General features: G+C 41.1%; 2 protein-coding genes across 5 annotated transcripts; one reads left to right on the top strand and one right to left on the bottom strand.

Moving 5' to 3' along the window:
• Window positions 1–2,021: 2,021 nt before the first annotated feature.
• Window positions 2,022–2,812, bottom strand: LOC116206618 (18.1 kDa class I heat shock protein-like). The gene has a single exon (XM_031539394.1). It carries the CDS (start codon window positions 2,736–2,738, stop codon window positions 2,235–2,237), a length of 504 nt encoding a protein of 167 aa, XP_031395254.1. The 5' UTR covers window positions 2,739–2,812; the 3' UTR covers window positions 2,022–2,234.
• Window positions 2,813–7,794: 4,982 nt separating this feature from the next.
• LOC116208172 lies at window positions 7,795–11,997 on the top strand. 4 transcript variants are annotated; one of them, XM_031541448.1, is made up of 4 exons: window positions 7,795–8,170; window positions 8,320–8,430; window positions 8,937–11,363; window positions 11,450–11,997. In XM_031541448.1, exons 1-4 carry the CDS (start codon window positions 8,153–8,155, stop codon window positions 11,744–11,746), a joined length of 2,853 nt encoding a protein of 950 aa, XP_031397308.1. In that variant the 5' UTR covers window positions 7,795–8,152; the 3' UTR covers window positions 11,747–11,997. The 4 variants fall into 4 exon arrangements, with proteins under 4 accessions (XP_031397308.1, XP_031397309.1, XP_031397310.1 ...); XM_031541449.1 differs by lacking the exon at window positions 8,320–8,430 and having other exon boundaries at window positions 7,796–8,170; XM_031541450.1 differs by lacking the exon at window positions 8,320–8,430 and having other exon boundaries at window positions 7,797–8,170; window positions 8,892–11,363.
• Window positions 11,998–12,472: the final 475 nt, after the last annotated feature.

Here is a 12,472-nt window from a genome sequence, read left to right as displayed (position 1 = left end):
CGTATTTCTTCCGCCTTGATCGAGCTTGACCCAACATGTCAGACTCCAGTTGTTATCGGCTATCAACTGCTACTCGTACTAATGAAAGATGGAACCTTAAATTCATTGAATAATTCAGTAAACATATATTTTGATTGAAAACTTGCTGGTCCACGCACGGTCAAGCCCCGAGGAGCGAAGCACGGGATGATGCATTAGAAATGGTATTTTATCGGTGTGAACCATGATATCCAGAAGTCCAATTGGGTCTAGATTAATCCAGTTGAGCCGAGTCGGTCCATTAAGGGATAAAGTTCCTCCCGCGTGAATTTTTTGCATTCACAAGAACTCGAATCCAAAATCTTACTTAATTAACCCGAGGAGCGAAGCACGGGATGATGCATTAGAAATGGTATTTTATTTTGATGTCCTAATTAACCAACCGCACATCTATGATAGAAATTAATAGTTCTTTTTGGCGTCCCCAGAGAAGATAATTTAAACTAAATATTAGTTTTGGTTGACGATGCAGTGAAACATCAAAGGTTTCCGGCCGTATTACAATGTTCAAAAGGAATGGGTGTCGGGCGGGGTCACTATAGCTGTCTGTATTGTCAACACATTTGCTCAACCAACCATGCAGAATCACCCTAAAATATATATATATATATATATATATATATGCACGTAACATATGTACATATATATTAATATATATTCGTCAAGAATACCGTTCAAGATCCATGCCTAATGTGATTAATTTAATCAGATCTAAGTAGTGAACCCAGAAGATTGATGCGTACGTGCACGTAGGACAGTGTTAATAACATTAGTCTTTGCTGAACATGGCAATAATTTATGGGAAGAACGTACCAATTATAGCTCTGGTAGGTTTTATGTGTTTGAAAGATGACTTATTGTGCAATTAGGTAGGGCCTCAACATTTATATATCTTTCATACCCGATTGATTGACGCAATATATTATAGAATTATAAGTTTGACATCCCCACGGGGAATATTTAAACAGATAATGATGGTAAAGTTCGATGAGCTATAGGCTGATCTTTCGTGCGGACGTGCATCAGAGTAATCAAAACAGATAAGACTTGAACGATAACATGACGCAGTTACAAGTGTATTATGATGTTGTTACCTAATATTTATTATTGTTGATAACAGATAATTATTGGACACCGCACATTACATTAGCAATTGCACGGAGATGTCGAAGACGGATCAATTTTGGGAGGGGAAAATACTTTTTCTCCGATTCGGAGGATGCCGAATCCCTGATCAATATGGATTCCCATCATTTGTTAGAAAATTACAGCCACGCCACCACGTCTTGTAGCGCTAATCTTCGGCAGATTAGGTCGGCACAAATAGCATTGCTCTTCAGGTAGATGTGTGTGGGCCGTTGTTCTGCGATTGGTTGGTTCTTGTTTGGAACACCTACAGGAAAAAGACATTAGCTGCGAAGACTGGCTTGATAGGCTCTCGTGTTTCCATTAGGCCTATGGAGGTCGAGCCCTTGGCCGCCGATTGATATCGTACTTCTACTATTTGGAGATGATGTAGGGATTTTATTGCCCCGACTTGAATAGGTGATTGAGCCTATTATGGGGCTTGAAGGGAGGGGTCACTATTGACCTTAAGGCCACGGATCATTAGTGAACTTAAGAACCATTAAATTGTATGTAAATTATGTAATTCAAAGGGATAAATATTAAGGATATTGTGGGCTAGCTTAGGGAGCATTTACTGGGCTAAAATTAGGCCCAGGGAACACTACGCTAAGCTTCATGGAAGCCTTAAACATGACCTTCGATATCGATCCGTAACCAAATTTTACTGCTGTCCGAGACCGGCCTCAACATCTCGTTGGGTTGATCCAATACACTTCGGCCAATCCAATCATTTCAAACGAAAATGATCATATATATATACATATACATATACATATACACACTTGGTATTGGATCAGTCCAGCAATCGACGGTCCAATGTCATGGATTGCTGCTGTAGCTTGATTCGAGTATAATAACCGAAATCTCGTTAGTAGAGGCACGAATACGCCAACACCGCCTCTATAGTATGTATATCTTTATGATTTACTAGTTTATAATTTGTATAGGTACAACACAAACCACTTATTTAACGGTATATAGCTAGATTCCAGTTATTTTTCGCATGCTAGTGATCACCGCGGCATGGTTTGATATATATATATATATTGTACACTAGCTATATATGTTTACTGAACGGGAATGCGGGTCGACATGGCATGAGGGTTCATCCTTATCTCCTCCCTCGGCACCCTGATAGTGAGCACCCCATTCTCCATGCACGCCGTTGTCTGGTGGGGTTTGGAATCTTCGGGCAGCCTGAGTATTCTTACGAACCTGGCACAGGTCCTTTCTATCCGGTGCCATGGGTCGGCATGGTCTTCCATATCCACACACTTCTCCGCGGTTATGTTGAGGACCCTGTTGTCCTGCAGGTCGACCTTCACCTCATCCTTCTTCACTCCCGGAAGCTCGACCTTGAACACATGCTCAGTCGAGGCCTCCTTCCAATCGATCCTCCCGCTGACAAGAGGAGCCATCTGATGTTCAGCGCTCACATGGTAGGTCGGAGCCACGTGATCATGAGTGCCCCCATGGTAGGTCGGAGCTCTAACAAGACTGCCTTCATGGCGGACTTCGGGTCTGTTGTTGAAATGGTCGTGATCGCGCCTGTAGTTGTAGCCCCTGAACATGTTTTTGCGTAGCAGGAGATGGTTCTAGTTTGATGTGTGGTATTGGAAAGGTTCCTTGTTTTTCTATACGGGATGAAGAGGAACCAGTCGACATTTTATAGGATGAAAAAGAAAGGAGTACCGAGTAAAAGCAAGCATCTACTTTACAGAGAGATTGTGGATTCCATTTTATTGTATAATGCATTTTTCTATTTCTCCCGACCTGAGGAATCCTCTTTGATGGGGAGATGAAAATATATCTGTATACATACATATGAGTATATGTGATTTAACAGTCACTCTCATAATGTTCGTCCGTGGGGTCCGTTTATGCTTTTTGAATTTGATTCTTCTTCAGCCATTCATCGTTCGCGTGCTAGCTAAGGGGAATGTTGGAAAGAGGGATTATTTCATGTATCGTAATGTTAACACAACCTGGCATCGGATGTGACGGAGAGTTTATGGATAATAGTATCGATAACCTCTCTTCTCGATACGCATTTTAAAGATTCGTGTTCATCTCCTTTTAAATATGTAACACGAATGGCCAAGGTGTAGGAAATGTAAATGACAAGACACTAGTAAGTTGTTAGGAAAAATTTACAGGCCTACTTCGAATTTGGATCTATCCGCAATTCAAAAGTTTAGTCGATAGATTGCTAGACCTTGTCTCTTATAAATCTATCTATGGATTTCCTCTTAACTTTTTCCATATGGGATTACCTCCAACATCTGTTCTCACAATTATCCATATAGGAGAGAAACCGCCCCAACATAAGTCTGGGCAAGAGGATAGGGAAAACAAGTTAAGATATGCATCTATCCAATAATGCAACCGACCTATGAAGTAACTCCTAGTACTATATAATTACCATTACCCATGTGATTATGGATCCATATTGTGGTTCACGTTGATTATAAGCTATCTTGCCATGTATTAGAGAAGCCTAATGTCCCTTGTTCCTCTCCCGGACCAAAATCAAATTCGTTTAAACAAGACATGGCATGCGGAAGTTAATAGAGATGATTAGAATATCTTGTATTTTAGGAATATTCTTCATTATGGTTTACCTTGTACATATCATGTATTTTACTCATGTATAGATAGTTTTCATACATAGAACATTATATATGACTTTATATTATAATGAAATTCACCTCACGCGGCTAGTGAGGCTTCGGCCAGTACCAACGTGAATTTGTTAAAATAACAGTTCAATGCTTGATCCTGTTAACAAAGATTTTATGTTCCAATTTTTTGGATGGATAAAATTCACGATCAAGAGAGTTTTACCCCTTAATGAGTCGATCTATCTCGAATCTGGATTGTCTCTCAATTATGGGCCAAAATTGAGAATGCGAGCCCGGTCATTTCTGGGAATCAGCAAAGTGGCTATGTGGGCCTGCGATGCTGAGATGACAGCCCATCCCTACGGTTCGTCGGACTAACATTTGACCCACCACCAAGTATTGGTCCATCGGTTATGAAAGTCTCGCATACAGTTCATGCTATAAACTATACATAGACTTTTCCCTGCAAGATATCATTCACGGGTGTGGAACTGTTCATTTCTGCTGTCTTGGTTCACGAGGCTTTGCGAGATCTCGATGATAATATTCCATAAGAGTTTTTAGAGCAAAAAATTAATCGAACGATGGCGTTTTGATTCTTGTTTCTATTTTATTGATGGTCATAAATGTACACCTATATATGTTTATTAGTTAATAACCTCCTTGGGGTACTGATAATTAATTTGTACATATTGACGTGATTAATGAGAAGGAGCACCACTTTTTCAAAAATAAATAAAATAATCTCCATAACAAGGTTATGCCATGCAAGCACCCGCATGCCAAATATCCACACTGTTGGCGTCATTATCTTATGTCAGGCAGTTTATGTCCTCAAATTATCATTCTTACAAAATAAAACATAATAAATTCATCAACTAATTAAATTGTTATACATATAGTTCTTCTCAATAATATTGTTCTAATATGACTGTAACTTCGATCCGTTGAAGTCTGATATTGGCTCGATTTGGTGTTCTTAAAATTTCAATTTCGAAGGAGGGAAGAAATGGCTTTAGTTTCCTTTCGATGTTCTTCCTTTTTCCTCTTCTTTTTTTCTGATTAAATTAACACGAAGAGCCATTTTTATTTTATTTTATTTTGCTGCATGCTTTGTTTGCTTTATAATTTGAGGGCTTTATTTATGTGCTTTTGCTTTTGGGGACTGGGGATTTTCTCTCTCGCCCTCTTTCTTTGACAAAAGAAGCAAATCACACACTAAGAACAAAAGTGATGAAAAAGAATTGATGGCATGCCAAGATTGGAATAAGACAAACCTAAAAAATTAAAGTTTGAAGAATAATAAAAAGAAAAATACTCAGCTATGACTACCAACTACAAGAATTTGCTGCCCACATTTTCCGTATGTAGGGTTTTGGCTTTGGTGCCTTTATTCCCTTCATATATGTAAATCCACAAAAAAAAAAATTCCTTCACTAATTTCTTAATTTTAACTTGACTGATCATCGATGTCCCGGGCAAGTCAAAGACCGGTTATCCATACTCGATCTAAGGAAGGCCATTTGGATTCAGAGTTAAAGTTACTTTGATTTTGATTTTGATTTTGATTGTGGAAAATGATAAATGAGATGTGATTATAAATTTGACTTGGAAAACGTGTGTTTTTGTTGTATAGTGTGTTGAGTTAAAGTTAAAGTTAAAGTTAAAATCAAATTTCTAACAAAAACAAACGGGGCCTTAGTATTACCCCTAGGACTTGAATCTAAGGATATTTGAAACATTCATGCATGGAGCACATGCACAACCGCCAATTTAAATCCCTCGATATGCTAGCTAATTTCTACCAACACGATATATTACCTCGACTATATTACTAAACCCGACTTTCTGAATAGTGTTTCTCAATAAGTACGTGATCAGTGTGATTGACGATCTTAAAATACACAATTTTCATCATATGCTTTCGCCGTGCGAGAGTTTCTTATTTCTATACTGCAACCTGCATTGTTGGCGTGGGGAAGAAGTGGAGAGTCGGCGGAACTCATTCGTAACACATCTTAAGACAGACGAACTAAACGTCCCCGAGATGCAGTAATCTTTTGGTAATAACAATAATTTTCTTGCTTAAATACTGAGAGAGATGAAAAGAAGATACAGATCTTATCTTCCATCGAGGCAGTGGCTAATTTTTCAAGCTATAGACTGTATGCTTTTTGAAAAATACTGATGATTTCACCAGAAATGGAAGGGAAGGCTTCAATCAATGATTTGAGCAGAGGAAAATTCCCTCATCAACTTGGATGAGAATCTGCCTGCACTCATTTTCTTTGCAGGGAACAGTATGCGTTATTGCATTCATAATAAGACAAAACAGAGTGCCAATATGGATAGCTAAGCCACAGCCTCCCATCTAATTTTGGTTTGCCCTTATTATTATTATTTTTTATTTTATTTTTATTTTGAGTCTTCAAAAAAAAAAAAGAATCAATTGTATTTTTATAAGTGAAAATAAAACAAAAGGGTTCTTATAAGATAGAAATTTAACATTAGCTCCATTGGGTTGTTCACTAGGGCAAGGTGCTAAGTTAAATATAAGAGATACAAAATGCAATTATGTGCGGCGGTAACATTCTCGAATAAAAATTAAGAGGTCTTTCTCCAATTCGATTTTCATATGCGGAGCTTTTATTCACAGTTCCCTCTCCTATTCCCCATCATGCCCGTAAGTCTCCTCAAATGAAAAAGAAATGCAAGAAGATATATAGTGGATGTAATTAATAAAATATTAATGATGATAATTATTAGGGCAGATATTTGTAGCTTAACATATGTTCATCCTTCAGCTCGTAGGTTATAATGACGCTTTACCCCCAAACTTGTCCCCACGAAATTTTTTATTTTTTTTTTGTCGTTTTTCTTACTCTCGGTCATATGTAATACATCCAATCACAGATTCCACAGTACGAACGGTGAGGGTGACGCAACAAATGGGACCCGGGGTGGGGCCAAGCTCCATCATCGGGATACGATACACGCCTCTTAGTCGCCATGAGGGCCCCGCCACAGCCACCCCACTCCCTATCCTATTTCCTATTCCTTCATGGCCCAAACCAAATTGTCTTCTGCCCCCTTCATTTCCCACCTCCATCCACTCCACGCCTCTGATTTTACGCGTCTTCATCATTGTCTCCTTAAATTATAATTCGGGCCCATCTCTTTACTTCGCTTAACCACGCGTTCCTCTTCCGCATTTTACCACGACATGAAATTAAATGGTACTCTCTACTCCCATTCATAAGCACTTTGTTGCTACTCTTGGCCATTCTTCACATTTTCATCTTTCATTGATGGGTCGAGAGGGGAACTGAATTAGCAATCGTCCCCTTTTAAATATAATATATATATATATATTTCAAATTTTGATGAAATTTCTTTTATTTTCTCCTTAACTTGAAAAAATCATCTTGTTGTTTGTCCTCTCTAGGTTTTCGCCCCCAAGTCCATATTTAAGTCCGTCTTGCTTTCTCCGTGTGGTGTAAAACGAGGTATGATAGCCATAAATCATTCTGATCAACCACCACATCTAAAATTAGCATTTTTTCATGCATCGAATATGTGTAGTTATGATAGCTTGTAGCGGACTTGTCAGCTCCGAAATAGCATAATATTAAAGAAGTTATATGCAAGCGTGGATTACGAAGTTTTCAAATTGAATGATGAATATCATATGTTATCCAACAAGATCAGACATCCAGTTCTCTCCTAAACTTTTGGAGTTCACTTGCAAATGCGACGGATCTAATTCCCAGTATCAGGTGACCCAGACGATCCTTGAGTGAGTCGGTCGGTCGAGGGCATGGACATTTTACCACCAAATCGAAACAAAATCCAAACATCAGGAGCCAAAATAACGAGAACTGAATCAAAGGGGACCGAAGTGAAGAGATGGTGAAACTTCGGGGGGTCCGAAAGGTTAATGGTTTGTCCCCATCCATCCTTAACCGTCCGATTGAAAACGAAACGGCCCCTCGCGGGACATCATTCCATCATATTTCCCTCTCCCTCCATCTCCGTCATCACGATCCCTCCCTCCCTCTCCATTTCGCTGGCAGGTCAAAGAGAGAGAAAGTAGAGAGAGAGAGTAAGGAGAGCACAGCGGAGCAGAAACCTTTCGTCTTCTTCCTCTCTGCAAGCAGAGCAGAAACCCCGTCCTCTTTCCCGGGCTCTGAAGCCATTGCCTGCTCCTTGAAGCCTCCCCCACACTCTGCTGGTAACCCAGCATTTAACACTGCATTTACATTCAATACCTTCCTTCGCTTCCAATCCACATTGTGCGAGGAGTGGCGGCAATAGCTGGAGATCTTCATCGGGATTGGCGTCCCTCGGCCACCCGCGTGCCTGCTATGTCCGTACATTCTCCGGTAAGTGAAACTCGTCATCACTCATCCGTTCCTTTTCCGCTGCATTTATTGCAGATTGTCCGTTTCCGTCTTTTCCCGATGATGATTCTGTGGCTGCTTAATATCTGTGGCTATCAAAATGGGAGCATTTATCCGTAGCTTTTTCGTAGATCTGTGAATCTCTGGCATCAGCTCTATCATTACTGTGCTTCATCTTGTGGATTTCCCCATGGATTGCTGCTTCTTTTAGGAAGATTGGTTCGAGTGAATGTAAGGCGAAGGTATATGCTTCAGTAGCTTCTTCGTCATGGACTTGGATAGTAAATCAGGGTGCTTTTCCTTCTGAACAGTGTGAACACTTGAATCCATAGTTGGAATCTTCAAGCTTAGACGGTCACGCTAAGCATGCTGTTAGCTTAATTATTCCTTATAAAATATTTTCCTTTTCGGCATTATTTGTTTCCTTTCCCTTTCTTGCGGCATTTTTGGGATTTTTCGACGGTGCATTTCTGGTTTTTCTTCTTTTTTTCGCCGGGTAAAGATTTCCTGCATTGTCTCGGAGTTGGGCACGTTTTGTTCGTCGGGTGATTTATACGCGGCTGGTTGTTTTTCTGGTTAATGGTTGTTGCCTTTCCGTTTGCCTTCTGAGTTCATGCGGTTTACCTGGAGAACCTTTTGAATTTCTTCTGCCCATATTATTTTCCTCATCTACCCGCTAATGTCTTCCTATATGAATTTGCAGCATTGAATTCTAAGAAGAATGTCTCTCTTTCTCGATTGCTGACAGCAAATTTTCCACATGGCTCCTGATGTTAAATATGGTGCTGGGTATTCAAGCGCTGCTCGGAACATTGGACGAGACAATGAGCTAAAGAGAAGTTCACACCCCCAGCAGAGCTCGAGGAAAGGAAAGGAGAGGATTTTATCGCCTCGAGGGACCGAAACTATCAAGTTCCCGGAGAAGCTAAAGGCAGAAAACTGCCTAGCTCCGCCGTTCATTCATCGTCACCGGGAACGAAGACAGGATGTAGATGATCGGGGGGTCCACCAGAAAATCTTTGAAAGCCGTCCCAGGCAGCCTGTTAAGGGGATGACTACCGCTGATGATGAGCTCGTCAAGCACATGTCCAATTTGCCGGCGTATCTCCAGCGGATTGATAGAAGTGACAACTTTCAGGAGAAGGTGTTGAGTGTTGGAGTTCTTGATTGGACACGCCTGGAGAAATGGAAGCTCAACCAAAAGGGTGACGTCAAAAGAGGTGGCGCCGTCACTTCGTCATTTTCTGGTGGTAATAAGTCGTCGAGTGTCGCGAGGGTGCCTTCTAGCTTACCCACTGCACTCTCCACGAAGACTCCCACCCAGAGAAGTGCTTTGAAGGGTCCTCTTAACTCCAGCCCTTGCTCATTTCATAAAGATGGCGGCAGCCAGTACCTGAAACCAGTTAAAAACAAGGTCACGCACTCTCAAGATTGTGCGAGTGTTCCAAAGATACACTTGGACCATGACAAAAAGATACTTTCAGCAAGTAGCTCTTCCGGAAGAAATAGGGCTCAGGTTACAGTTGGTGAGTGTGGGAACAGAAAAGATTTAAGTCAAGAAATTGATTTGAAGACGGTCAAATCGTCTGCACCTGTCAAGAAAGCAACAGGATCGAGCAAAGCGGATGTCCGAAAGACTGATCAAGAGGGAAGAAATTTTGCAGATGCTGGAGCCTCCTCATTTTCTAAATTATCCCGATCGGGGGAACAAATGGGCCCTCTTAATGGTGAAACTAAGGAAAGAGTAGAGAAGGCCCAAGAGTTAGATGAAGAGGTTTCTCATCAGCCCCGTCACAGGAAGCAAAAAAGCATTGTTCTTCTACTACCAAAAAGATTTCCACAGAGCATTCCAGATGTGCTCAAGAAAAATGAGAAAAGGATACCATCTGCTCCCTGTTCGACAGAACCAAATTGGAGTAGCTTTTCTGATTCCTTTTCTTCAGGGGAACTTCATTCAGGGCCTATATTCTCGGAAATTCCGAAGTCGTGCCCACTTCCATCTCAAGTTGCGATGCAAAGTGAGACCGTTTCTCCGACAGTTGAGCCAGCATCAGATGAGCTTCAAAGTGTTAGACCATTCAAATATGCCAAAAGGCATGGGTCAAACAGTAAAGCTGCAAGTTTAGATTTAGCTGCTGAACTGAAAATTGGGGAACGGGAAAGCCCTGAACAAGAAGCCAGGAGAAGCAGAAATTCATCACCAAACCGCAGATTTAGCTTTAGCTTAGGTCGCATGACAAGGAGCTTTAGCTTCAAGGAAACAACGTCAGTCCCACAATTGGGTCCGACCTACATAAGCGCCAAGTCTGGTCCAGTGACCAATGAAGATACTAGTTGTGGCAACATTTCAAATCAGGAGAAAGCAAATTCTTTGACCAGAGGCAGATCTAGCCCGCTACGAAGATTATTAGACCCATTGCTGAAATCGAGGTCGATGCGCTCTCACCATTCTGCTGAAAATATTCAGCCTCTGAAACCAGTGAATCCTACGGGGCCACTTCTCCATGAGAAGCATGAGAAGTTCACTGTCCAAGCTCTTCTGCAGCTCACAATTAAGAATGGGAGCCCATTGTTTAAGTTCGTGGTTGATAACAGCAGCGACGTTCTTGCAGCGACTGTCTCTAATTCAGTGTCTGCTCGAAAGGATGGTTCTTTCAGGAGTTGCACATTTTACTCGGTTAATGAAATTAAAAAGAAGAGTATTAGTTGGATTGGTCAAGGCAACAAAGCCAAGGGAGGAGATTTTGCATACAATGTTGTTGGTCAGATGAAGCTGTCCAGTCCCTGCCTTGATCGGACCTTGAAGAGCTTGAACCAGCAGATTATTACCACAGAGTGTGTCTTGTTCAGTGTTGACTCAAGACAGGCAGATAAACAGCCAGCAAACTCCAATCCCAACAAGGAACTTGCCGCCATTGTGTTCAAGATCTCTGCTAATGAAAATAGTGATCCAAATTCTGTCACGGTGATTCTCCCAGGAGGTGTTCATGGGGTTCCTGACAAAGGGGAACCTTCACCACTGATTGATAGATGGAAATCAGGCGGATCGTGTGATTGTGGAGGTTGGGATGTTGGGTGCACATTGCACATGCTCTCTAATCAGAATATTTGCCGTAAAAATGCAAATAAATTGAAAAACTGTTCAACCTCGGATCATCTCGAACTATTTGCTCAGGTACTTGACGTGCATTTAGTTGGCAGTTTGTCTCCAATCCAATCGTTTCCTTCGTTGATTTTTCCAACTTGTTCTACATTGTGCAGGGGGAAGCTCAATCGAGCAGGCCGAAATTCAGTTTGACGCCATTTAGGAAAGGGATCTACTCCATCGAATTTGATTCATCGATGTCTCTTTTACAAGCATTTTCAATCTGCGTGGCTTTCATAAGCTGTCAGGGACTGCCTGGTTCGCCAGAAGCTAATTGTTTGTCTGGAGTGAACGCACAGCAGGAACCAACTCTCAGCAGAAATGGAGCTCTGAAGGCCCCCTTGATATTCCAGAGGGAAGGGCCCGAGAAATATGCACCCTGTCCTCCTCTTTCTCCAGTCGGGAGAGTTTGAGTTCTCGTCTATAGAATTTTTAGTTATCTTCAGCTCGTAAGGATATTTAGAGAACAAATGAGATTGGAATCGCATCTCGTGTCCATAATCGCCTAATGTTCGAGACAGGTCTTCTGATGTGAATATTTACTATTGGCAGGACACTCGTTCAGTATTTCTACCTTTTTTATGCAAGCTGCGCTACTGTACCGGAATCAAACAATGTGTAAAGAAAAATAACATTGACTAATATACGTGTTATTTATCTATTATACCTTTCGAATTCACTTGTTCAAATTGTAGTCGATCAATATGTTTTGTGCTGCTTCCAATGTTTTGGAAGTTTCGAAAAAAAAAATGTCGGGATCAGACAGTCTTGACGCGGTTGATGGGGTTAAAGTACTGCAAGTGAGGAGGCGACAGCGAATGACCATACCAAGATCATTGTGCAGGAATGCCTTGCGTTTACTTCTGAAATGTAAAATCAGATAATGCGCAGATTTCTGTTTCTTGATTTCCAGCAGCAGCTTATCGTTTACGGGTTTGGAGGAGCCTCGTGGAATCCTATGCATTGCTGGTACGTAAAAATTTCCTAAAGCTTGTTTGATTGTTGTTCTTACACCGAAAAGACCAAAGTAGAACAAGATAGCAATAATGGTCTCGGCAAGAACGGGAACAGAAGAAAAGGTTGTTCCTATTGAAAGTCCAAGAAGCAAGACCATTATTGTCCTTCCTGCAGAAGTTCTG

Source organism: Punica granatum, chromosome 5, assembly GCF_007655135.1.
Source record: "Punica granatum isolate Tunisia-2019 chromosome 5, ASM765513v2, whole genome shotgun sequence".
Lineage (NCBI taxonomy): Eukaryota > Viridiplantae > Streptophyta > Magnoliopsida > Myrtales > Lythraceae > Punica > Punica granatum.
This window is presented reverse-complemented; position numbering and strand designations above follow the sequence as displayed.